The following is a 26,021-nucleotide window of genomic DNA, read 5'->3' on the forward strand; positions in this document are numbered from 1 at the left end:
AGGTGACCAGCTATCAGTGTGCACATGATGGAACACATGGCAGAAGGCCTCAACACCCAGGGGCTGGGCCTTTTATATTCTAGGAGGACTAGGGATGGTGGGGGTGGGCTAGGGGTAGCAGGTGGAGGTAATTCCTGGAACTGGTCTTTCAGGTGGCCTTGAGGGATGGAGTATGAAGGTGATAGGGTATGAGATCCAATTTAGATTCAAGGGCAAGGAATAAATTCCAGTGTTTGTCGATGTTTTGGGCAGTGAGCAAGAATAGCTGAGCCTTATGTCTTTGTTCCATCAAAAGTATTTAATAAAAGTCAGCATCTGGAAATTATGAAGCAAGGGATAGCAGAATAGTAAAAATAGTACATTCCTTATTCCAATTAAGATTGTTTACAATTAGCCCAATAAGTAACAGTATAATTAACAGAGCCTTCAAACCTTTATCCATGGAAAGAAACCATCTCTCATTCTCTCTCCTCAACAATTGTATTGGAGACATCGTGAGGAAAATATAACTAAGGAAACATTAACTATGAAGAGTAATTTTTAAGAAATTATATGTGGATGACACTATTATATACAGAGATAACATAATCTAAAAATAAATACAAACTGATAAGCGAATAAAGTGAAATTACTAGGAAAGGGAGCAATATATGCAATTAAGTGAGTTACTGTGCACCAGCAAGAAACACATAGGAAATAATTTTAAATGACCAGACACAGATTAGGAATGGAATTTTTTTTTAAACATTTGTCTATTTATTTGAAAGAGAGCTACAGAGAGGCAGAGACAGAGAGAGAGAAATCTTCCATCCGCTGGTTCACTCCCCAAATGACTGCAATGGCCAGAGCTGCACCAATCTGAAGCCAGGAGCCAGGAGCTTCTTCCCGGTCCTCCCACGCGGGTGCAGGGGCCCAAGAACTTGGGCCACCTTCTACTGCTTTCCCAGGCCACAGCAGAGAGCTGGATCAGAAGCGGAGCAGCCGGGACACAAACCAGAGCCCATATGGGATAAGTATGGGATTCCATTACTGCACGCGGCGGCTTTACCTGCAACACCACATCATCACCCCAGGAATTATTTTTTAAAAGCAGCAGGAATTTTTAGAAGACAAATGAAAAAAGGATTAACCTATGTCATATCCTGAAATTTTTTTTTTTTTTTGACAGGCAGAGTGGACAGTGAGAGAGAGAGACAGGGAGAAAGGTCTTCCTTTGCCGTTGGTTCACCCTCCAATGGCTGCCGCGGCTGGCGCGCTATGGCAGACACACCGCGCTGATCCGAAGCCAGGAGCCAGGTGCTTCTCCTGGTCTCCCATGGGGTGCAGGGCCCAAGCACTTGGGCCATCCTCCACTGCACTCCCTGGCCACAGCAGAGAGCTGGCCTGGAAGAGGGGCAACCGGGACAGAATCCGGCCCCCCGACCGGCACTAGAACCCGGTGTGCCGGCCCCGCAGGCAGAGGATTAGCCTAGTGAGCCGCGGCGCCAGCCTATATCCTGAAATATTTTTGAAATCAATACCTAAGAATAACGCAAGCCTATGAGGAAAAAGACCCTGCATCCAATAAACATTTGGTAAATGGTCACTCCTGAAGCACGTGTTGCAGGTCCTAAGCTCCCAGGAGGGGGCGGGGAGGGCATCAGGGAGGAGACAGCGCCCCCTGGTGTCCGGACAGTCAGGCCCGAGGACGGAAAGGCAGCCTCCGACCGAGCCCAGACCTCACCCTTCACTACCCGCCTGGTTACCAACCCCAAGTGACCGCCCCCGTGCTCGGGGCGATTCTGATTGGCTGCTTCTTCTATGACGTCGTGCGTGCTCACTGGCTGTGCGAACTGTCTATTCAGGCGCTCCGGGCTACACTGCAGAACCAGGCGGGTTCTTCTCTGGCCGACACACTGGGCTTCGCTGCTGTGCGCTGAGGGAGGCCGCAGGTGGCTTAGGCTTCGGCAGTCAGTGAACGTCCGCACTCCTGAAGCCCTGCGGAGCGCCCGGGACTCCGTGGAAGCCGGAAATGGCGAGTGTGGGGGCCGTTCCCGGTGGTCAGCGGGATGTGAATGTGGCCTACAGCCAGGACCCTGGCCATTTTGTCCTGCTCCTCACGCTGCGACTTCGGCTCAGACCCAGAGCGCTCTCCGTGCTGCCCCGGGTGCATAGCCCCACTTCTCAGATTGTGCGGTGAGGACGGAAGTGTCCTTAGGAAATGCGGAATGCACGTGAGGCGTTCATGGCGGGGGGCGCTGTGGTCTCTGGGGTCCTGTGGTTCCTCTCCCCGAGGGCCCCGGTTCCTGAGCTGGGAATCAGAGTCGCAAGGCTGCAGTCTGGTGCTCAGCCCTCCTCTGGGACCCGAGTCTGTGTTCTGCTGTAATAACAGTGTTACAGGTTGCTGAAGTTCGTCTTAGGGTTTTGGTCTAAGTTTCAGGGGCAGCATCTGGTGGTGGCCTTGTTGACAGAGGCCTGAGATGGCCCCGAGACCAAGTGGCCAAGGAAGGGAGCACAGGAGAGGCCAACGCTAAAGGGCTTCTGTATGCGGGCCCTTCTGTAGATAAGGCGTAAAGCCGTTAAACATGAGCAGCTGTATCCTCATCACCTCCTCTAAGGTCCCACGTGGTACCACTTCTTTTTTTTAAGATTTATTTATTTGGGGCTGGCGCTGTGGCACAGCAGGTTAATGCCCTGGCGTGAAGTGTTGGCATCCCATATGGGCTCCAGGTGTAGTCCCGGCTGCTTCTCTTCTATCCAGCTCTCTGCTAAGACCTGGGAAAGCAGTGGAAGGTGGCCCAAGTCCTTGGGCCCCTGCACCTGCATGAGAGACCAGGAAGAAGCTCCTGGCTCCTGGCTTCGGATTGGCGCAGCTCCGGCCATTGCGGCCATCTGGGGAGTGAACCATTGGACGGAAGACCTCTGTCTCTCTGCCTCTCCTCTCTCTGTCTAACTCTGACTTTCAAATGAATAAATAAATCTTTTAAAAAAAATAAGATTTATTTATTTGAAATATTTCAAATAAATAAATCTTTAAAAATAAGATTTATTCAAAATATTTATTGCAAATAAATAAATACATCTAAAAGATGTATTTATTTGAAAGTCAGAATTACACAGAGGAGAGGCAAAGAGAGAGAGGTCTTCCGTCCGATGGTTCACTCCCCAGTTGGCCGCAACGGGCGGAGCTGCGCAGATCCAAAGCTGGGAGCCAGGAGCTTCTTCTGGCTCTCCCACGTGGGTGCAGGGGCCCAAGGACTTGGACCATCTTCCACTGCTTTCCCAGGTCTTAGCAGAGAGCTGGATTGAAAGTGGAGCAGCCGGGTCTCAAACCGGCGCCCATATGGGATGCCAGCGCTTCAGGCCAGGGCATTAACCCATTGCACCACAGTGCCAGCCCCATGGTACCACTTCTTAATATCTCATAATTGGGTTTATTTTCCCGTGGGTTTAAGATGGGATTAAACCATGTTTAATCCACACGGGTAAGCCTGATAATCCCTAAATATTCTTATCTCTGCCACCTTGCCAAATGCCAGCTTCCCCACTGAAATTTACAACACTATAAAATATTTTCCCCTTGCTACACTTAATTAAGCTTCTATATTTTAATTGTTTTTTTTTTCCACAGAATAATTTATAACATTTTGAAAGGTTTATTTTCTATTCTGGGTATTTCATAGGAGAGAAAGGCAGAGTATACCTACTAGATACTCCAGGGGTTTATATATAATATAATATAGTATAGTATAGTATAGTATAATATAATATAATATAATAGTGCTGGAATGGATGTTTGGAGCAGAAGATGTCGGATGGCCACAGCCCAATTGGAGTGCCTGGGTTTGAGTCCTTCCTGTGCTTCAGATTCAGTTTCCTGCTGGTCTACTCCCTGGGAGACCATAGGTGATGATGGTTGTTGGGTCCTTGTTGCCAGCATGGGACATCCAGATTTGGATTTGGTCTGCTGTCTTCAGCCTGCTCCAGTTGATGCCGTTTCAGGCATTTGCAGGAGTGAACCAATAAATGGAAGACCTCTGTTTGTCTGCATTTCAAATAAAAAATAAGTAATTAAAAAAAATCTTTGCACATCTCCTGCATTCTTATCAGAATGTCATAGATTGGGGGCCGGTGCTGTGGTGTAGTGGGTAAGACCACAGCCTGCAGTGCCGACCTCCTTTATGGGCACTGATTCCAGTCCTGGCTGTTCCACTTCCATTATTTTTAAAAATAGTTATTTATTTGGAAGTCAGAGTTACACAGAGGAGGAGACACAGAGAGAGAGGTCTTCCATCCACTGGTTCACTCCCCCAGATGGCCACAATGGCTGGATCTGCACCAATTCAAAGCCAGGAGCTTCTTCCAGGTCTCCCACAGGTCTCTCTTTGTCTGCCTCTGCATCTCTGTAACTCTGCCTTTCAGATAAATAAATAAATCTTAAAGTGTCATAGATTTGAGGTCTGGAAAGTTAGAGTGATGTCATCTTACAAACCTGTTACTCTTTCCCATGTCCTTTTAAAACCACCTGTGGGTAATGACCCAAGATGCCCCCAGTCATCACAGTCCATAGGAGTGAATGGCAGCCACTGTGTCTGCTTGGAGAGCAGCAGGAGGAAGGAGGGCTTGTCCTGGGAGTAGCCGGTGCCCTGAGGTTGAGGGTCTCTGCTGTATATCCTCCATCTATATTCTTAACACCTTGGGAAAGTAAAATGTTCTCCTCCTCACTCTAAATCTCATTCCTTGGAGATGAATTATCAGCTAAAGTAGAGGCTGACATTGAAAGGACAAGGCAGAAGGGATCCATGAACTCTGGAATCTCTTAGCCTTGTGAAGGGAGGAAAAACTTCAGGACAAAGAAAACTACCCTAGCTAAGTGATGTGAGACCTAGAAAGCAAATACATTTTGGGCACACAGCAGTTTAGTTTTACATCTTCAGAATTGGTTTTGTCATCATAGTTTGATCAATAGAGAGTGTTTGGGACGGTCAGATTCTGTTGAATGAGAAAGTTTATGAATTTAAAGAGTTCCTTAGGGTTCCTTGTATAATAAATACTTATTTGGATTTGCCCTCACTTTCTGGCACAGAGATCCTAAAACCCTTAGAATTTCCTGAGTTATACTTGTGGCTCTGATTCTGCATAACACAGCCTTTTCAGATAATAGCTAAGTTTATGCTAATGAAGTGACTGGGTGAGATCCCTAGATGTGGGGGCAGGTGACCAGAAAGAGCAAATGTCTTGAGTGCCTACTGTCACTCAGCTTGTCAGGGCTTAAGGGTGGCATGTCAGAGCACAGGGAAGAAGGAACCCATGGACAGACTGTCTTTCCAATGAAAGGTTTTTATTGCTCACACCAATTCACACTAGGGCTTCACTACTCTGCATACCAATCTATATAGTTATGTTCATTAATCCACAGATCATTTTGTTAAAGATTTATTTTATTTATTTGAAAGACTGAGTCACAGAGAGAGGTAGATCCAGAGAGACAGAGGTCTTCCATCTGCTGGTTCACTCCCCAGGTGGCCACAATGTCTGGAGCTGCACCGCTCCAAAGCCAGGAGACAGGAGCTTCTTCTGGCTCTCCCACGTGGATGCAGGGGCCCAAGGACTTGGGCCATCTTCTACTGCATTCCCAGGCCATAACAGAGAACTAGATTGGAAGAGGAGCAGCCAGGACTACACCTGCACCCATATGGGATGCCAGTGCTTCACCCAAGGCTTTAACCTGCTGTGCCCACCCCAATCCACAGATCTTAACACACACCTAGCATCAAAGCAATCTCAAAGGCAATCCAACTATAGTAATATAAGTACAGCAAAGCATATGGTATTAATCATAGGGTCGAGACACATTCCTTAATATTACACATAGTGAATATCATTATAAATGCATTCTCAAGGATCGTATCAGGGTCATGAGAAGTCAAGAGTCCAGGGTCTGAAGTCTCTTACCGCTTGGAGAGATTGATCTCAGAACAGTTACAGGCAGGAAGTCTTGGGATGACTGTCACTGTGGGCAGTAGGCTGGAAGGGAGATGAGGAGTTGGAGAGGTCCCCTGCTGAGAGGTCTGGCAGTAGGCTGATGACATCAGCTCTGATGGAGTTTGGTCTAGTAGTTGCCTTGTTCACTAGGCCATCATCCCCAAGGGGATGAGGAGTGGTGAAAAGAGCTCTCCTTTTATCCTTGCCACTCCAGGGAAAAAGGGCACCTGGTTGGGGTCCAGGTGTCTATCAGTCATGTTCTGGAACTTCCCAGGGCGCCACCAGTCTGCTGACTAGGACAGGGCGTATCAGCTGTGTCCAGTGCTGTCGGTTCACCATGCTAGTATTGAGGGGGACTTGAGGTTATCATCCTTAGCACACACGTTATCTGACTGCCGGAGGTGACTGTTCAGTCAGATGAGGAGGTGTCTTTCTTGGCAGACACTAAACTTAGCATAAGTGGTGTCATCAGCTCCTAGTTTAGCATGAGTAACTCCATTCTTATTTTAGCTTGTTTGTGGTTAGCAGGGCTCTCTCACTCATTTGGGACTACCAAAAATTTCTCCATGGTCCACCTGCTATTAGTTGTTGGGTAAGCGGTGATCTGCGACTCGTCTTTGGGACTCCTGTGGGATTCCCCACAGCAAACAGGTGCTTTCCACTGACACCTGTGTGGGACTGTGTGTTGGCACTGAGTCTTTAACCTTTGAGGCTCCTGCTAACTGGAGATGGTATTAACTGGAGATGAATCGGTTGGTGTTCAGCAAACATTGTACATTTAGTGTTAAAAGTGATGTCAAACAAAGACACCTGGGTTAGAACATTAAACTGATTTTGGATGATTGTTGGGTTGCTGCTCTGAATCAAGCCCACTGATCATTCCACACTGCTGGGAAGGAAAAGTAGAAATGTCAGCTTTCTGAGTTAGGTTTTCTGGCTGCTTATGTATGTTTTCCTGATTCTCCAACTCGCATAAGCCTCCCATTTCCACATGGAGAGTGATTGCCAAGGCATGGAAACCTGTGTCAGCTTCTGAATGTGGGTCCCTTTGTGAACTGTAGGTTAAGCAGACTGCTTCCCAGAACTGGTTCTTTTGTGTGCTTTGTGGATGCTTGCTGCTTTTTTGTTAGATTTTGCCCACTTATTTAGGAATTGTGTTTCATGCTTTGAATTTAGATTTTTTTATTGTCTTGCTTGGAACCTGAGTTATTCAATAAGGCCTGAAACGGGAAAGAGAATTCTTGACAGTCATAGGATAGTTACCCAGGTGAATAAAAGGGCCTTGGTGAGCTCAGGTGTGTTCCTGATCTTTTCTGCTTCTCCGCTCAGAGATGATGAAGTCCTGAATCTTTTTGATGTTCTTTGTGGCTTATTGTCAATTTCTCCCAAAGGAGAGGCTTGTTTGGTTTTGCCTTCATGAATTTTCCAAGAAGTTGATGTCACTTGTTGGTACTATATTAATTTTGTTTTTTGCCTCAGGCTTGGCTTTTCCACTTGCCGCCTGCTGCCATCTGAGGCTGTAGGTTTACCCAGTTCCCTCACAGCTCCTGCTGTTTATGGAACTTAGCTTGTTTCAAGATTATTTATTCATTTATTTATTTTAGTGGTTTATTGATTTGAAAGGCAGAGTTCACTCCCAAGATGCTGCAGTGTCCTGGGTTGGGCCAGGCTGAAGCCAGAAGCTAGAGCTTCATCTGGGTCTTGACATGGGTGATAGAGCCCAAGAACCTGGGCCATCTGCTGCTGCTTTCCCAGGCACGTTAGCAGGGAGATGGATTGGAAGTGGAGCAGCTGGGAATCAAACTGGCACCCATATGGGATGCCTGTGCTGCAGCTGGTAGCTTAACCAGCTGCTTAACCTGCTGTACCATGGCATCAGCCCCTCAAGTTTATTTTTGACATTGGTGATAATGTTATTTTTTTTTGTTTTAATTCCACAAGAGGTAATGCATGATAACTTTGTGGGGTTTTTTTTGGTTTTTGGTTTTTTTTTTTTTTACAAATTGGGAAAATTTTGTTGTAGATTGTGAATAATTGAAATTTAGTAGGAGGAAGTGTTGATAAAGTAGAAATATTATATAACTTTTCATGGATGTATGTTTGTTTATTTTATTATATGCCAAAACTTGGAGTGACCTTATTTATTGATTTTTCTTCTATCTAATGTTAACTGGCATCTCTCTGATTATACATTGATAAATAATAATGACCACTTGTTTGTTAGGTATACTGTTGTTTATACTGTTTAGCAATGGTGTATCCATATTTTTCTTTGCAATTCTATGAGTTTTCCTCTTATTCAGTTTGATGTTCTATTATATGTGTAGATACAAAGCGTTATAATGTCTTTTCAGAGAACTACCTGCTGTATCATTATGTAACTGCAAATATATCTGACCTAAATCCTGATTTGTCTAAAATGAATATAACTATGCTAGATTTCTTTGGACTTGTGTGTTATGATAATCTATATTTCTGTATCTATTTAAATTTACATCTCTTTGCTTATCTTTTAAAATACCTATTGTATATCTTAAATTGACAGACATGCCTTTACCATATAAAATGAAATTTGGAACTAGTTGTACACTGTAGAACAGATAAATTAAGCTAATTAATGGCATGCATTATATCACATACCTATTTTTAAAGATTTCTTTAGTTATTTATTTGAAAGACAAAGATAATGTTATAGAAAGAGGGGTGTGTCTATATACATAGATAGAGAGAGAGAGAGGGAGAGGGAGGGAGTGACACACAGACACATAGAGCGATAGAGATCTTTTCTATCTGATGGTTGAATCCCCTGAGCTGATCCAAAGCCAGGAGCTTCTGGTCTCCCATGTGGGTGCAGGAACCAAGCATTTGGGACATCTTCTGCTGTTTTCCCAGGTGCCTTAGCAGGGAGCTAGATCAGAAGTAGAGTACCCAGGACTCAGTACTGGTATAGGATACTCGCTCTGCAGGCAAAAATTTCACCCACTGTGCCACAGCGCTGCCTCCTATATAATTTCTTTTAGCTGTTAGGCTGTAATGACCCAGTAAATTGTTGGCCCAAGCACTTGGGCCATCCTCCACTGCACTCCCTGGCCACAGCAGAGAGCTGGCCTGGAAGAGGGGCAACTGGGACAGAATCCAGCGCCCCGACCGGGACTAGAACCCAGTGTGCCGGCGCCACAAGGCGGAGGATTAGCCTAGTGAGCCGCAACGCTGGCAAGAAATAACATCTTTATAATTTTCCAAAATCATTGACTTGGTTTAGATTTTATTGTCTTCCCCTCATTTCTTCTCCCACATTGTTCTAGCACAGCCCACATGTGTGACCATAAACATGCCACTTGGCTCATGTGTCAGTCATGATGTCCCCCCAGCCCTGCATGAGTGTTTTTCCAGGGTAGGGAGTGGGTCCCTGGTGACATCTATAGTCATGAGCATCATGCACTTAATTGTGTGTAGGTCTGGAGCTGCCCCCACTGTCAGTGATCTGCTGATATGATAAAGAGTGACCTAAAATCCAGGCAGTCTTCTGGGGATTGAGTATCTGCCAGTGTTTTTGTTTGTTTATTTTTTTGGCTTCTTGAATTGTTTTGCTTGGGTTACTTCCATTTGTAATTGAATCCAACTTGAGCAAATTCATCTGGAATGAATCTAAGCCTCCTTTTATTTCCCTGAACTGTTTGGAGACACTTGTACATACATACAATAACATCTGTTATTGTAGCTTTACGTAGATTTTAATACAGTCTTCTTGGTTTTATTTCCATTTGAGACAGCCCTGTATTTTATTTAAAATCTGTGTGGACTGTCATTCTCCACAAAGTTCTTTCTGAGTTCTGATTGACTTGACATTCAGCTGAGATCTTGGTCTGTTACCCTTGCAGGATTCACTATTTTTCTAGTAATATATATGTACCACACAGGATTTCACCTTAATGTATACATTAGACAACTCTTATTTTTTTCATACCTCTAAGTTCTCTAGAAAGTACACATTTTGCAACTTCATATTTGTGGCCAAAATTATATTTAAAAATATGAATCATATGAAATACTTTCTATAGTATAAATTTCAATAAAAACCAGTTTATTTAATTCTATGAAAACTGATATCTGTGTCTTTGGTAAATTGACTTATTTGAATAATCACTCTTTACTTTTTTTTAAGATTTATTTATTTATTTGAAAGTCAATGTTACAGAGAGAAAGAGAGGCAGAGAGAGAGAGAGAGGTCTTCCATCTGCTGGTTCACTCCCCAATTGGCAGCAAAAGCTGGAGCTGTGCCAACCTGAAACCAGGAGCCAGGAGCTTCTTCTGGATCTCCCATGTGGGTGCAGGGGCCCAAGGACTTGGGCCTTCTTCTACTGCTTTCCCAGGCCATAGTAGAGAGCTGGATCGGAAGTGGAGCAGCTGGGACATGAAGCAGCGCTCATTGGGATGCTAGATCTGCATGCGGTGGCTTTACCCACTATGTTACAGCACTGGCCCCCACCCTTAGCATTTTAAATTGTTTTCTTTGCTGTAACATTTTTAATTACAAAAGTTGTAGAAAATAAATGTTTTCATTTACCCAGTGATAACTTGTGTTTCATCTCTATCGATTAATAGAGTTGTGAGTGCTCTCTGTGGCATATTCCTATGTTTTAAGGACTATGCCTCAGAGGGAAGCTGGTGTTTTCCAGTATCCATTATTTGCCTGTTCTATCATAGTCATTTTTGGCAATGCATAATCTAGAATGAAGTCAGAACAGTTCTCTTTTAATTCCCTCCAAATACCTCCTATTCCAGGTATAATTTGAGGAACATTCACATGTTTCCAAGAACAAAGGAAGTGAATACATCTCCTGTAAGTTGCATACTTTATTTTTTCTCACATTGTTTTCAGCTTTTATTTTAGGAGCTTTCAGGTGATTTGTAATTAAAATGGAAAAGTAAAAGTAAACACAAATAAAATTTAACCTTCAGAGAATATACACAAACATGATGGAGTTGGCATGATTATAAAACATTAGAATTGTCTCAGAGAAGGCAATTTGATCTCTGCTCTTTCTGTTGCCATAGCAAAAATATACACTTGTTACATGTTTCTAGTTTCAGCCTGAGAATATTCTAAATTGTGTGGGATATGATGTGTGAAACAGTCTTCAGATGATGGAGTAGGCAATTTTTTAGTGCCATCCTGGAAATTAAACACTCAGCATTCTGCTAAAAGACAATCAGTTAATTGTTTTGGAATTGCTCAAATAGTATAGGCTTAATAGTTTTGTGGAGCTGAACTTGACTCTTGGATAGGACCAGGAATGTCTGAGAAATAGTATCTGCTGTAGGTTCTAAACTCTCCATTGCAGACTTTCCAAAGTTATTTTTTTGGGCAAATAATTCCATTGTTCATTTTTCACCTTAAGCCACACTCAGAATAATTTTATTTTAATGTTTCCAGTGTCTCTCAGTAGCATAATCATAGACAAAGCTAAAGACTATTCTCTATTCTTTGTCTTACTTGAGTGTTCTGCTTTATGTAAAAATGTTTATGTACTTGAGAGAGAGAGGCTGGCTGGGGAGCTCCCATGCACTAATTCACTGTCTAAATACCCACAGCAAGCAGGGCTGGGGCAGTGCTGAAGCCAGGAACCAGGAACGGAGTCTAGGCCTCCCACATGATGTCTTTACCACTTCTTCAGGTCTGCATTGGTTGAGATCTAGTATCAGAAATTGTCACTGGACATCAAACCTGGGCACTCTGAGGTAGAAATAGGGTTAATTTTTTTTTAATTAATTTTATTTGAGTGTTAGAGTTATAGACAGTGAAAGGTAGAGGTAGAGAGAGAGGTCTTCTACCTGCTGGTTCACTCTCCAAATGGCGCAGCTCTGGCTGTTGCGGCCAATCCGAAGCCAGGAGCCAGGCACCTCCTCCCTGTTTTCCACATGGGTGCAGGGGCCCAAGGACCTGGGCCATCCTCTACTGCTTTCCCAGGCCAGAGCAGAGAGCTGGATTAGAAGTGTAGCAGTTGGGACAAGAACCGGTGTCCATGTGGGATGCTGGCACCAAAGGCAGAGGATCAACCCACTGTACCGTGGCACCGGCTAGGGTTAATTAAATGGCATCATAAACACTAGGCTAAATGTCTGCACCCTTTTTTTTTCTCTGCCATTTTTAAAATGACTATGTATGATCATTTTCTATAAATTCTTGTCTATTGCTATCACAGCTTCAATGATGATTTCTTATCTTTTTCTCTGAATGTGTCTAGTTTCTTCTGGAAAAGAAGGTAACATGGTTCATTCAGGGTTCCATCTGATCTCCCATTCTGGCTGCTGTGTAATTTCCCTTGACAGATGTGGCCCTTTGTGCGCCAGCACTCCTGTTTCCCTCCCTCATGGTCCTTTTTCACAGCCTTTCGATCATAGTTTCGACTCTGTTTAATGTTTTTTGTAGCTTTCCAAAAGCTCAAGAAATCTAAAGTGAAACCATATCCTGCATTCTTTGTTTATGCTCTTATAAATGATATAAAACCCCATCCCTATGAACATCTGGTGGGGGCAGAGGAGTGGGTTGAACCATTTATGTATTTTCTTTGTAGAAATGTCTCTTTAGTAATTTGCCCATTTAAAATCTGTTTTTATTGCTTTGAGGTTGCAGGAGTTTCCTGTATACCATATATTCCCAATATTATTCTCTTATCAATTTACAATTTACAAATATTTTCCCATCAAATGGGTTTCCTTTTCACTCTGAGATTCTTTTCACATACAAAAGGTTTTAATTTTTTATAGTTTTTCCCCTGTTTTGTTTCCTATGCAGTATAGAGGCTATTTATATGAGTTATTCCCCACCAGCTGTTACTGTTTCTCTCCTCTGTTTATTTTCAACATTTTAATTCATAATTATGGCTTCATATTATAACATGAAATATGAAGTGATTATTATTTATTTATAAACTGATATTTAACCCAAGTTTAACACATTCTCAATTAGAACATCATGCTTTGTCTACACTCCATATAGTTCTTAATTTCTTAGACACTTAGTGTGAACTATGGATTAACTGTGGCATTTTTTGATACATGTCTCTAAGACTATTGAAAAGCCCATAGGGCCATTCTGTAGACTTGCAGTGCCATTTTCTGAGAGGATCAATTGCTCTAGCAGATGCTTATTCTGGGTGCCTCAGAATATCAGGGTAGTGAAGTAAATTATTGTTATGTAACAATCATCCTCCACAGGGCTTCCACCATCAAGATGTGTATGAAATCTATTTTTGTCAGCATGCTAGAATTGCCTTTTTTGGAACTATGTTGGCTATTTTTGCTTTACACAGAAGAGGGAATTGAACCAAGTAGAACCGTATTCAGAAGTGACAGAGTGTATCTCTACTCCCAGTTGCTTGGCTGACATCATATTCCCTGTAAGAGTTTCCCTGAATGGATTAGGATATATGATCATCTCAAAAGAAATAATATCAAAGATGAGTGGGCCATGGTCATGACATACTGAAATTTCTCTTCCCCCATAATAGCCAATCCTTTTATAGAATTTTGTTTTGGAGAAATCTGAATATTGACTTACACCATGACCCAGGCAATTTACTCTAGGAATTTACCTAAAGGAAATGAAATCAGCATATGTTCCTCTATTGTAAACTCCTGAAAAGCAAAAGTTACATTTTTTTTTTGACAGACAGAGTGGACGGTGAGAGAGAGAGAGAGAGAGAGAGAGAGAGAGAAATGTCTTCCTTTTGCCGTTGGTTCACCCTCCAATGGCCACAGCGGCCGGTGCACCGTGCTGATCCGAAGCCAGGAGCCAGGTGCTTCTCCTGGTCTCCCATGGGGTGCAGGGCCCAAGCACTTGGGCCATCCTCCACTGCACTCCCTGGCCACAGCAGAGAGCTGGCCTGGAAGAGGGGCAACCGGGACTAGAACCCGGTGTGCCAGTGCCGCAAGGTGGAGGATTAGCCTAGTGAGTCGCAGCACTGGCTCAAAATCAGCATATGAAAGAGTGATTTGTATGCTCAGGTTTATTGCAGTCAATTCTCAATAGCTAAGATACGGAATCAACCCAGATGTCCATAAACTGGAGACTGGATAAAGAAATTATGGTATATATACACTATGGAATACTAGAACGCAGTAAAAAATAAAATGAAATCCTTTTATTTGCAACAAAATGGATGCAACTGGAAACCATTATATTTAGTGAAATAAGGTAGCCTCAAAGAGACAAATACCATGTGTTCTCTCTGATATGTGGTAACTAATAGAGTGTGTGTGTTTTTTATGTGATGATTTTGGACAGCCCTTGTTTTGACTGTTGAGGAAGAGTGTGTTTTTTTTCTTCATGCTATTTTTTTAAATAAAGATTTATTTATTTGAAAGTCACAGTTGCACAGAGAGAGGAGAGGCAGAGAGAGAGGTCTTCCATGTGCTGGTTCACTCCCCAGTTCGCTGCAATGCCTGGAGCTGTGTCGATCCAAAGCCTGGAGCCAGGAACTTCTTCCAGGACTCCTATGTGGGTGCAGGGGCCCAAGGACTTGGGCAGTCTTCTACTGCTTTCCCAGGTCATAGCAGAGAGCTGGTTCAGAAATGGAGTAGCCAGGACTTGAACTGGCACCCATATGGAATGCTGGCACTGCAGGCAGCGGCTTTACCCACTGTGCCACAGCACTAGCCCCTGTTTGAACTCCTTTTTAGTGTAGGTTTAATCTTATGAGTATAAAGTTAATTGAAAATAGTTCTTTGTAAAAAATGAAGAAATGGAATATGAGAGGAAGGAGGAAGAAGGGTAGGAATGAGGGCAGGAGGGAGGGTGGGGTGGGAAGAATTACTGGCCCATGTTCTTTGTGCTCTTACATTGTATCCTATTCAGGAAAACATACTCATGCAAAATATCTAAAAATGTTTTTGGTGTTTCAGTGAACTGCAACCTGAGAATATAGAAAAATCTGTTTAAAACTTTTAACTTTATGGTGATTGATATTGAAACTGTGCCTCCATCTAACATGTTAATTTAATAATATGGTCATACTTTATGTCTGCAGATCATACTGTGCATTTCTTTCAGAATTATTAGGAGAAGGATTACTTACAGAATAATAAAGGATACTCTATTGTAGTGATTTATTTTGGAATTATTCAATTAATATAGAGGCAGATATTTTCATTTAGATTTTGCTTTCTGTTATAGCTCGCAAAAGTAGCAGCATCTTACCAGAGGCATGCAAGAAACACACGCTATGAAGTTAATTGAAAGTAATTCTTGGATCAGCCCTTAAGGCATGCGGATCTGGCTGAAAAGCCCATGAGAGTATTTCAGGCATGGAAAGCCAAAACACTCTGGCAAAAAAAAAAAAAAAAAAAAAAAAAAAAAAAAAAAAACACACAACCCTAAATGAAAGATCTCCGCGAGTGAGATCCCAGTGAAAAAAACAGGTCATCAAAGAAGGAGGTACCTTTCTCTGAAGGGAGGAGAGAACTTCCACTTTGACTACGACCTTGTCTAAATATGTTCAGAGTTGGTGAACTCAGGGGGCTTCCATAGCCTTGGCAACTCATGACAAGAGCCTAGGGTGATTACTGAGGCCATAAACAAGAGTGTCACTTTGTTAAGTCAACAACAGGAGTCACTGTGCACTTACTCCTCATGTAGGATCTCTGTCCGTAATGTGCTGTACATTGAGATTTAATGCTATAATTAGTACTCAAACAGTATTTTTCACTTTGTGTTTCTATGTGGGTGCAAACTGTTGAAACCTTTACTTAATATATGCTAAACTGATCTGTAAATAAAGAGAATTGAAAATGAATCTTGATGTGAATGGAAGGGGGGAGGGAGAGGGAAAGGGGAGGGTTGTGGGTGGGAGGGAAGTTATGGGGGGGGGGAACCATTGTAATCCATAAGCTGTACTCTGGAAATTTATATTCATTAAATAAAAGTTTAAAAAAATTAAAAATTTTAAAAAAAAAAGAAAAAAATTCTTGGGGCTGGCACCATGGCTCACTTGCTTAATCCTCTGCCTGTGGCGCTGGCACCCCATATGGGTGCCAGGTTCTAGTCCCAGTTGCTCCTCTTCCAGTCCAGCTCTCTGCTGTGGACTAGAACCTGGTGCCTATGTGGGATGCCAGTGCTGCAGACAGAGGATTAGCCAAGTGAGCCATGGTGCCGACCCCTAATGAATGTTTTTTTTTACAGGTGTTGGTATCATTTGAAGACCTGACTGTGGACTTCACCTGGGAGGAGTGGCAAAACTTGAACAGTGCTCAGAGAATCCTGTATAGGGATACAATGCTAGAGATCTACAACAACCTGCAGTCCTTAGGTGAGTAACACCCCTGCTGTGCCCAACTGAAACGTTTTCTGATTTGACAAATCAGTGAATGCTTTTGAAGTTTCATGCTGGATGGGTATAGAATTTGAGTCTGTAAAGAATGAGTATCAACTTTCTAGGAAAGGATTCAAATCAGAACCTCCATCATACAGCTGCAAGACCTACCTGTTATCCTTTAAATAATCTAAGTTAGTGATTTGACCAAGTCTTACATTATTTTCCCATTAATAGGGCACTGCATTACCAAACCTCACTTGATCTGCAAGTTGGAGCAAGGAGCAGAACCATGGATAGTGGAAGAAGGCCTATATCAGAGGCTCCCAGGTCAGTCTGCACATAGTGTACAGGGAGGCCTTGACAGAAAGAGTGAAGCAGATGTTGACTGGGTCTCTTCTCATTAACTTTTCCAAATCCCAGCCCAGAATACAGCTGGTTTCATGAATCAGACATAAGTATTCTGTAGTATCCAGGGAAGACTCAGAAGTATACATTTCTCTCCCTCTCCTACTCTTGGTAACTATGCTGTTTGATTGTTTTGATATCCAGTAATAATTCTTCACTAACAGAAGTGGAGATTCTGGGTCCTGAGTTCAAGTCAGACCATGCTTTTGTTGAATGGCCCAGTTTTGTTTACTAATTGAGTTTGAAGTGTGAATTCTCCCTTCTTTCAATGTAATTGAAAAATAAAAAGATAAAGGTGTAAGAGAAACAATATTCTGTGAAACTAGGAGACAACTTATCCTACAATACTTAAAACAAAGGCCTTCAGAAACTCAAATTATCAAGGAGGATTGTGTATATAGGCAATTGATAGGAGAGAAGCAGGGCTGTTGATCTCAGAATGAGCTAGAGTAAACAATTCTAAAACAAGATGAGCAGACACTGCATTACAAAAACAGTACCTTAATCTGGTAGGGAGCTAATACTCAGGGAATGTATTGGGATTTTTCTTTATCTGTTGTGGTTCAGAGAAGCTGAAGATGTCATGTTTCCCTGTGAAAATGGAGAGAGCTGTCATCAGAGTACAGATAAAATCAGATTTTCACTAGAAAAACCACAAATGCCATTCAAACGAGATGACTGAACATGAAACAACCATAGGTCCATTTTCTCTTCCTAAATTATGATCTTGCTTAGGATATAAGCACTTGTCCCTCTCCACTACCTGCAAGTAAATGATCCAATAAACTGGTCTATCTTCTAGACTGAAAGATAGCAGGAAAACACAAAATGCTTTTAAAAAATTATTTTATTGGGAAGGTGAAATACAAAGAGTGAGAGAGATATCTTCTACCCACTGGTTCACTCACCAAATAGCCACAATGGCCAAGACTGGGCCAGACTGAATCCACAAGACAAGAGATTCATCAGGTATTCCTAAGTGGTTGTAGGGGCCCAAGTACTCAGGCCATCTTTCTTTTTTTTTTTTAACTTTTATTTAATGAATATAAATTTCCAAAGTACAGCTTATGGATTACAATGGCTTCCCCCCATAATGTCCCTCCCACCCACAACCCTCCCCTTTCCCTCTCCCTCCCCCCTTCCATTCACATCAAGATTCATTTTCGATTCTCTTTATATACAGAAGATCAGTTTAGCATACATTAAGTAAAGATTTCAACAGTTTGCTCCCACACAGAAACATAAAGTGAAAAATTCTGTTTGAGTACTAGTTATAGCATTAAATCTCAATGTACAGTACACTAAGGACAGAGATCCTACATGAGGAGTAAGTGCACAGTGACTCCTGTTGTTGACTTAACAAAGTGACACTCTTGTTTATGGCATCAGTAATCACCCTAGGCTCTTGTCATGAGTTGCCAAGGCTATGGAAGCCCCCTGAGTTCACCTACTCTGATCATATTTAGACAAGGCCATGGTCAAAGCGGAAGTTCTCTCCTCCCTTCAGAGAAAGGTACCTCCTTCTTTGATGACCTGTTCTTTCCACTGGGATCTCACTCGCGGAGATCTTTCATTTAGTTTTTTTTTTTTTTTTCTCTAGAGTGTTTTGGCTTTCCATGCCTGAAATACTCTCATGGGCTTTTCAGCCGGATCCACATGCCTTAAGGGCTGATTCTGAGGCCAGAGTGCTGTTTAGGACATCTGCCATTCTATGGGTCTGCTGTGTATCTCACTTCCCATGTTGGATCGTTCTCTCCCTTTTTTATTCTATCAGCTAGTATTTGCAGACACTAGTCTTGTTTATGTGATCCCTTTGGCTCTTAGTCCTATCATTATGATCAATTGTGAACAGAAATTGATCACTGGGACTAGTGAGATGGCATTGGTACATACCACCTTGATGGGATTGAATTGGAATCCCCTGGTATGTTTCTAACTCTACTGTTTGAGGTAAGTCAGCTTGAGCATGTCCCGAATTGCACATCTCTTCCCTCTCTTATTCCCACTCTTATATTTAACAGTGATCACTTTTCAGTTAAGTTTCAGCACTTAAGAATAATTGTGTATTCACTGCCTTCCCAGACCATTAAGAGGGAGCTGGTTCAGAAGTTGAACAGCTAGGACTCAAACCAGTGAACACCTGGGATGTTGTTGCTGCAGGTGGAGGCTTAACTTTATACACCACAGGACAATCTCTAAACACAAGTTTTATGAGAAAAAAAGGTAAGGAAAAAGGACAGGGAAAAATCAACTGCTTGAAAGCACTCAGTGTAAAGACAAAGGCCTGGGTCGCTCAAGACCCCATCTGGGTCTCTCAAATGTGTGTAGGATCCAACCACATGAACCATCATATGCCACTTCCCAGTTTACATTCCAGAAAATGGCATATGAAGCAGTGTAGCTGGAGCTCAAAGTGGAATGGGTACAGGTGTCCATTATATGAAGCAGACATTATAAGCACTCGTTTAACCCACTTTACCATATAACTCATTTTTTTACATTTAAAATAGTAAAGAGATCATGACTGAACATTGGGAAAACCTATTGGTATGGTTTATTATGTTAATGTATTAAGAGGAAAAGCCATTTAGTGGTCATAAATATCTTACAAATTATACTAAAGCTAAATGACACTGAGATATCAAGTCCCTTCATTCCTTTTACATGAGCATTCCAAGAGAAACACATAGATGTGATTCATGAACAGTGTTTTTGTTTGCTTTTTCATTTCAGCAGCCCAGAAAAGATATGACCTCAGTGGCCCCAACCAGGAAAGTGAAGACATAAATTTGATTCCAGGTGTAATGACAAATAACAATACATCAGTTCACAAGAGAGTTGAATTAAGAAAAATACCTAATTTAAGTTCAAGCCATATTTCAAAATCAGTTATCAAAAAGAGAATGAAACCTGAGGCATACAGAACATTCCATGATGTGTATCTCCCTAATGACCCTAGTGAGATGCAAACTGGTGAGAAATCTGGTGACAGTAATGTACCTGGGAACTCTTCCCAATGCTGTGAACCTTCTAGTCAACCTCACAAGATTCAGACTGCAGAGCAGCCATTACCATTAGAACACAGTGCACAAACAAAAGCCTTAAAAAGGAAGAAGGTAGTGTTTACATTTGAGAGAGAGCATATGGAAGAGACCTATAAGAAGTCAGCTGTCATTGTTGGAAAGATAACTCACATAGGAAAGAAAACTTTCCATAAAAATTCCGACCTCAGTAAGCAGCAAGTGGGTTTGTTACCTCACACAACAGTGAAACTCTGAATTCAGTGTGTATGAGGAAACTATCAGTAACAAATCAGACATTACAGTGAATCAGAGAACGCATACTGGAAAGAAACCTTATGTGTGTAAAGCCTGTGGGAAATCTTTTAGCTGTAAATCTTGCTGCATGATCCATTACAGGACTCACATAGGAGAAAAGCCCTTTGGGTGCAATGAGTGTGGACAAAACATTTACCAGGAGTCAAACCTCACTGGAATGAAAATGGTTGTGAAACCCTATGAGTGTAACACATGTGAAAAAGTGTTTGGCCGGAAATCACACCTCACAGCACATCAGAGGATTCACACCAGAGAGAAACCATTTGAATGTAATGCGTGTGGAAAAGCCTTTTATCAAAAGGCATACCTCACTAGACATCAGAGAATTCACACTGGGGAGACACCTTGTGAATGTAAGGAGTGTGGAAAAGCTTTTAGTAATCAGTCACTCCTCTGTGCACATCAGAAAATTCATACAGGAGAGAAACCTTACAAATGTAATGAATGTGGAAAAGCCTTCTGCCAGAAGTCACACCTCTTAACACATCAGAAAATTCACACAGGGGAGAAACCTTATGAATGTAATGAATGTGGGAAAGCCTTTGGCTGGAAGTCATATTTCATCTTGCATCAGAGAATTCACACAGGAGAGAAACCTTATAAATGTAATATTTGTGAGAAAGCCTTTTGGTGCAAATCAGACCTTGTAAAACATGAGAGAATTCACACAGGGGAGAAACCTTATGAATGTAGTGAGTGTGGAGAAGCCTTTGGTAATAAATTGATGCTCAGTACACATGAGAGAATTCACACAGGGGCAAAACCTTATGAATGTAATGAATGTGGAAACACCTTTGCTGGAAGTCATACTTAATTACACACCAGGAGAGAAACCTCATAAGTGTAATGAGTGTGGGAAAGCCTTTTGCCATAAATCAATTCTCTGTATACATCAGAGACGCCATAAGGGGAGAAACGTTATGAATGCAAAAAATGTGGAAAAGCCTTTTACCAGAAGTCACATCTCCTAAGACACCAGAGAGTTCACACAGGAGAGAAACCTTAGGAATGTACTGCGTGTGCAAAAGCCTTTTGCGTCATCTTTCAGTAGGCATGAAAGAATTCACACAGGGGAGAAACCTTATGAATGCAACAAGTGTGGAAAAGCCTTTTGCCAGAAGTCAAACCTCATAACACACCAGAAAATTCATACAGCATCGAAGATCTTATGACTACACTAAATACTGGAAAAGCTTTCTACCAGGGTACCTCTTAACAGAATCCAAGTGGGAATGAAACCATGAATACATCAATTGTAGAAGATTGTTTTCCAAGAAATCAATGTAATATGTGTGACAAGGCATTTTTCTGGAATTCACACCTCATCACACATCAAAGAACTAAGAGAAATCTTGTAGATATAATGAATGTGGACAATCCTTTAGCCAGGGGCTGGCACTGTGGTGTAGTGGATGGGGCCACTGCCATATATGGGTGCTGGTTCGAGTCCCGGCTGCTCCACTTCCAATCCAGCTCTCTGCTATGGCCTGGGTAAGCAGTAGATGGCCCAAATTCTTGGGCCATTGCACCCATCTGGGAGACCTGGAAGAAGCTTCTGGCTCTTGCTTCAATCGGCTGAGCTCCAGCTGTTTCAGCCAATTGGGGAATGAACCAGTGGATGGAAGACCTCTCCCTTTCCGCCTCTCCCTCTCCCTCTCCGCCTCTCCCTCTCTGCCTCTCCCTCTCCCTCTCCGCCTCTCCTATCTCTGTATGGCTCTTTGAAATAAATGTTGAAATCTTTAAACAGAAATCAATTCTCCTTAATATCAGATGATTCACAAAGCAGAGAAATCTTGTGAAGTTAATGAATGTGGTAAAGCATATCCTGGAATTGAATCGTACATAGGCTTAGATTTCACAAAGCAGGGAAACCTTTTGAATATAGTATTTAAAAAATCTTTTAAGTAGATGAAAAGGACATCAGAAGGCTTCCACAAAGGAAAAGAAAGCTCTAGCTTTATATTGAATATGAGTAATCTCTTTGCCAAAGTCAGTAGTTAGCTTAGACCAAGAGACTTTAGAGATGAGGAAGTGAACATACCTCAGAAAACATTCTGCCATAAGTCATTTCTCCTTATCAGAGAACATGTACATAGTAAAAGTCCTAGGACAAATAGAAGTGGGAAAACCACTACTATACAGTAAACTTCAATAAAATTTCAGAATGTACTGCAAATGTAACTTGGGGCAAGCATTATGACACAGCAGGGTAAGTCATTACTTGTAATGCCACCATCTCTTAGAACCAACTCTAGTCTCAGCTGCTCCATGTCATACCCAAGCCACTATTAATGCTACTGGGAAGTTGGTAGATGACCCAAGTAGTTGGGGCACTGCACCCACGTGTGAGACTTGGAGAGAGTTGCAGGCTCCTGGATTTGTTCTGCCCCAGTCTTGGCCATTCTGCCCATTGGGGGGATAAACCACTCTGTAGAAGATCTTTTTCCCTTTTGGAACTCCACTTAAAAGTCTTCAACAAATATAATTTGTGTGGAGAAACCCTTTACTGGAATCACACCTTAGTAGATAAAAGGCAGTTAACATGATGGAGTAATACTGTGTGACAAAAAACTGATAAGAGTTCTTCAAAACTACTTTTTTTTCTCTTTTTGCATAAGAATTCTGCACTGTTTTGTTTCCACTTATTGAGTGGGACCAAGTAAATGAATTGTGGTGCCATATGTAAGATTTGTTAAATACTCAGTCTATAACACTTGAAATACCATCTTCACAATTACAAATTATTTGGTGTAGTGGTTTTTTATCTACCCATGATTCCATTCCAGTTTAGCACAAATGAATGGCGTGATCACAAGTATGTCACTTGAAATCATGGGACAGTCTTAATCCTGTCCCCTCCCCCCCAGTGCTGTGTTATGAGTGTTTTTCCTAGGGTATAGAATGAATCTCTGACCTAGATGTATTTGTGTGTGTCTAGATTTGCCTACCAGAATCCTATTTCCATATTCAGGTGTTGTATCACATACCACCCATAAAATAAAGATAACATTATGTCTTATAAATTGCAGCTCATTTTTTCTCTGATGTTGCCCACATTTTTAAATGTGTACTATCCCTTTAAATGTTTCTCAAAGATGGGGACTCTATTAAGAAATTTAAGGTATATGAATTTCATGTTTTTCATCAATATGAATTTTGGAACATAGACTTTTCACCCTATCTGCCCTTTTTCCTCCTCCTCCTATTCCCTGTTTTAATTTTTACAAATTTTTTCCAGTTTACTTTATACTAATAAGATTAACTCTACACCAAGTAAAGAGTCCAACAAATAATACAAAGAAAAGAAACTGCCTCAACAGTAGAGACAAGGGCTGCAAATGATCTAATCTGAAAATGCCAATTTCATTCTAAAACAATCCATTTTAGGTACTCTATTAGTTACCACCAATCAGGGAAAAATTATGGTTTCACAAAATCAAGAACTTGTACTGAAATGTATACAGAGTGTCCCCTGCAACGGAGAAACCAGGACATGTATACTACCCCTCTCTTCAAGGTCACCTGCAAATTATTTAAAATTTGTGTTTATTCCCTTCCTGATTTATAAATTCTCTCTGGCATCTCAGGACATACACGGATGGACTTTTTACCCGGGTTGCATGGTCTTTCTTTGGTGCCTTCACTGAAAATGTAACAAATGATCTAGCTGCATTTGCTCCTTTTCTATTTTCCATCAAGAGGACAGGATTGTCATCCCTTCCACCTCCACTGCAACCCACTGGGGACAGCTCATTGACAGTAGTCAACTTCCAATTGTTATAAGATTCCAACCTCGAATACCAAGATAAAATTTAAAGACAGATAAGTGTTTAATTTATTGAAAATAACCCAAATAAAAGTGAAATAGCCATTGTTAAGGTCCAACAAGATTCTTCAGGCAATCAGGTGGAGGGTAAGACTTCAAAGGGGACTAGCAGTGGACAGAACAGAAGATGTGGCCATGCTCACAGGGTGTGATGGTACTGCATAGCTTCTTAGGTCTCGGTTCCATATTAGGCAAGTCTCAGGAATGATTGCAGTTGGATAAAGGGTATGACTGGGAATGATTTTACTGTATAGATGCAGTTTGGATTATGTGTGAGGGCACAAGCCAGCCTTCACACATTCTAGCCAAATTTTGAGTGTGGTCTGTGATCTGATGCAGATGGTTTCAGCTCCTGGATGTCTGGGGAGCTAGGTTGTGCAAGGAACAGTGGATGGTGTGGGTAGGAGCTCATTTATTTTCTCCATTGAGTTTACTGCCTATCAGAGGGGACTGGCATTCAGGTTTATTGTACCCCTTACCCATCATGCATACAAGATATGTCTGGAAGTCAGAGACTTTGTTCCTCTGGTGATTTGCTTCCCAGGTACCCACAACAGATGACCCTGGGACAGGCAAACCTGGAAGTCATGAACTCAGTCCATATGGATGGCAGGGACCAAAGTACTTGATCTATCACTTGCTGCTTCTTGGTATGCACATTAGCAGGAAGGTGGATTGAGCAAACCTGAATCTTAGGCACTCTGGTATGGGATGTGGCCATACCAAGTGGCATCTTAACCACTGGGCCACTCACCTTTTTTCTCAGCTGAAATCCATTATGGTCAGAGAAAATATTTTACATGGTTTTTATCCTGTAAATTTGTTTAGACATTTTATAACCTAGAAAATTGTTTTCTTTTAAAAAAATGTATATACACTTGAATGCATATTCTCTGGTTCAATGGTGTAGTATTTGCCATTGATGATTTATAATGTTCAAATGGTCTACATCCATTTCAGTTGCTTTCCTAACTGTGTTCATTTATGAAAGGGGGTATTGTCATCCATAAGCACTGCTATTGATGGTTTGTCCATTCCTTTGTCTTTTTCTTTATATAATGTATATAATTATGGTATCCACATTGTTTAACATTTTTATTATTATGTCATGCCCTTATTTGTCTCTACTAACAGGTTTTGCCATTTTTATTCTATTCTGCCCAATATTAGGATGGCCAACCAGTATAGCCATCTCTCTGACATTTTGATGTAGCTTTTTTGTCCTTTTACTTTTCACATTTTGTGTCTTTGAGTGTAAAGGTTTTCTGTTTCAGACAGTATGTTATTTGATGTTATTATTTTAGACTACATGAAAATCTTTGACCTAAAAACATTTCTTTATTTGAAAGGCAGAGTGACAAACATTTTTCATTCCTGTTTTCACTTTACAAATGTTCATAATGGCTAAGGCTGGGCCAGGCTCAAGTCAGAAACTCCATCCAAGTCTCCCACTTGTGTAATAGGCATCCAAATATTTTGGCCATCATCCACTGCCTGCTGGGTGTATTAGCTAGAAGATGATGGGAATTGCAGAGCAGGGAAAGCCCTCACACTGTGTTCTGTTGCATCAGATGGGGGCATTCCAAGCAAAGTCTTAGCCACTTCACGACAGTGGCACTTTTATTTTTAGCCTTTTTAAATTTTTATTTACAACTGACAATAGGTTGCATATATTTGTAAACAAAATTTAACATTTTAATCAATATATACCTTCTATAATTACAGTATCAGTCTAATTTATCTCCATGTATTTTAGAAACCACTCATGTAAATTTCAATCGGCAAAACATAGTAGTCTCCACTGTATAGGGCAGCAATGAAACTAATTTCTTCTCTCTGCTGGAAACTTTGTACCCTTTGAGAAATGTCTGCCTTCATCTGTACACTACCATTTCTACAAACATATGGTAACCACTGTTGTACTCTTGGTGTATACAAACTTGACTTTGTCAGTATGCACATATAAGTAATTTTATGTATTTGTGTTTCTATGGCTGGCTTGTGTTAATATTTACCTGGTCCTTAAACAAAAAGAAGTTAATATGACTTTTTGTAATTGATAAAATATGGTTCTCAATAGATCTTGGAAAGTTGTAATTGACCCATGGATAGTACCAGGAATATGTAGAAAATAGATCTATAGGTCCGTTAAGAATTCTCCATACATTTCTC

General features: G+C 41.5%; 1 protein-coding gene across 1 annotated transcript; it reads left to right on the forward strand.

Annotated features, from left to right (window-relative positions):
• Window positions 1-1,974: 1,974 nt before the first annotated feature.
• Window positions 1,975-23,160, forward strand: LOC108175847 (uncharacterized). The gene is given in 6 exon segments (XM_089327385.1): window positions 1,975-2,175; window positions 10,750-10,807; window positions 16,148-16,274; window positions 16,515-16,607; window positions 19,419-19,959; window positions 19,961-23,160. Coding segments are annotated over 6 exon segments (1,860 nt in total). The 5' UTR covers window positions 1,975-2,011; the 3' UTR covers window positions 20,838-23,160.
• Window positions 23,161-26,021: the final 2,861 nt, after the last annotated feature.

Source organism: Oryctolagus cuniculus, chromosome 2 (genome assembly GCF_051225735.1).
Source record: "Oryctolagus cuniculus isolate XC-2025 breed Fujian yellow rabbit chromosome 2, ASM5122573v1, whole genome shotgun sequence".
Taxonomy (NCBI): Eukaryota; Metazoa; Chordata; class Mammalia; order Lagomorpha; family Leporidae; genus Oryctolagus; species Oryctolagus cuniculus.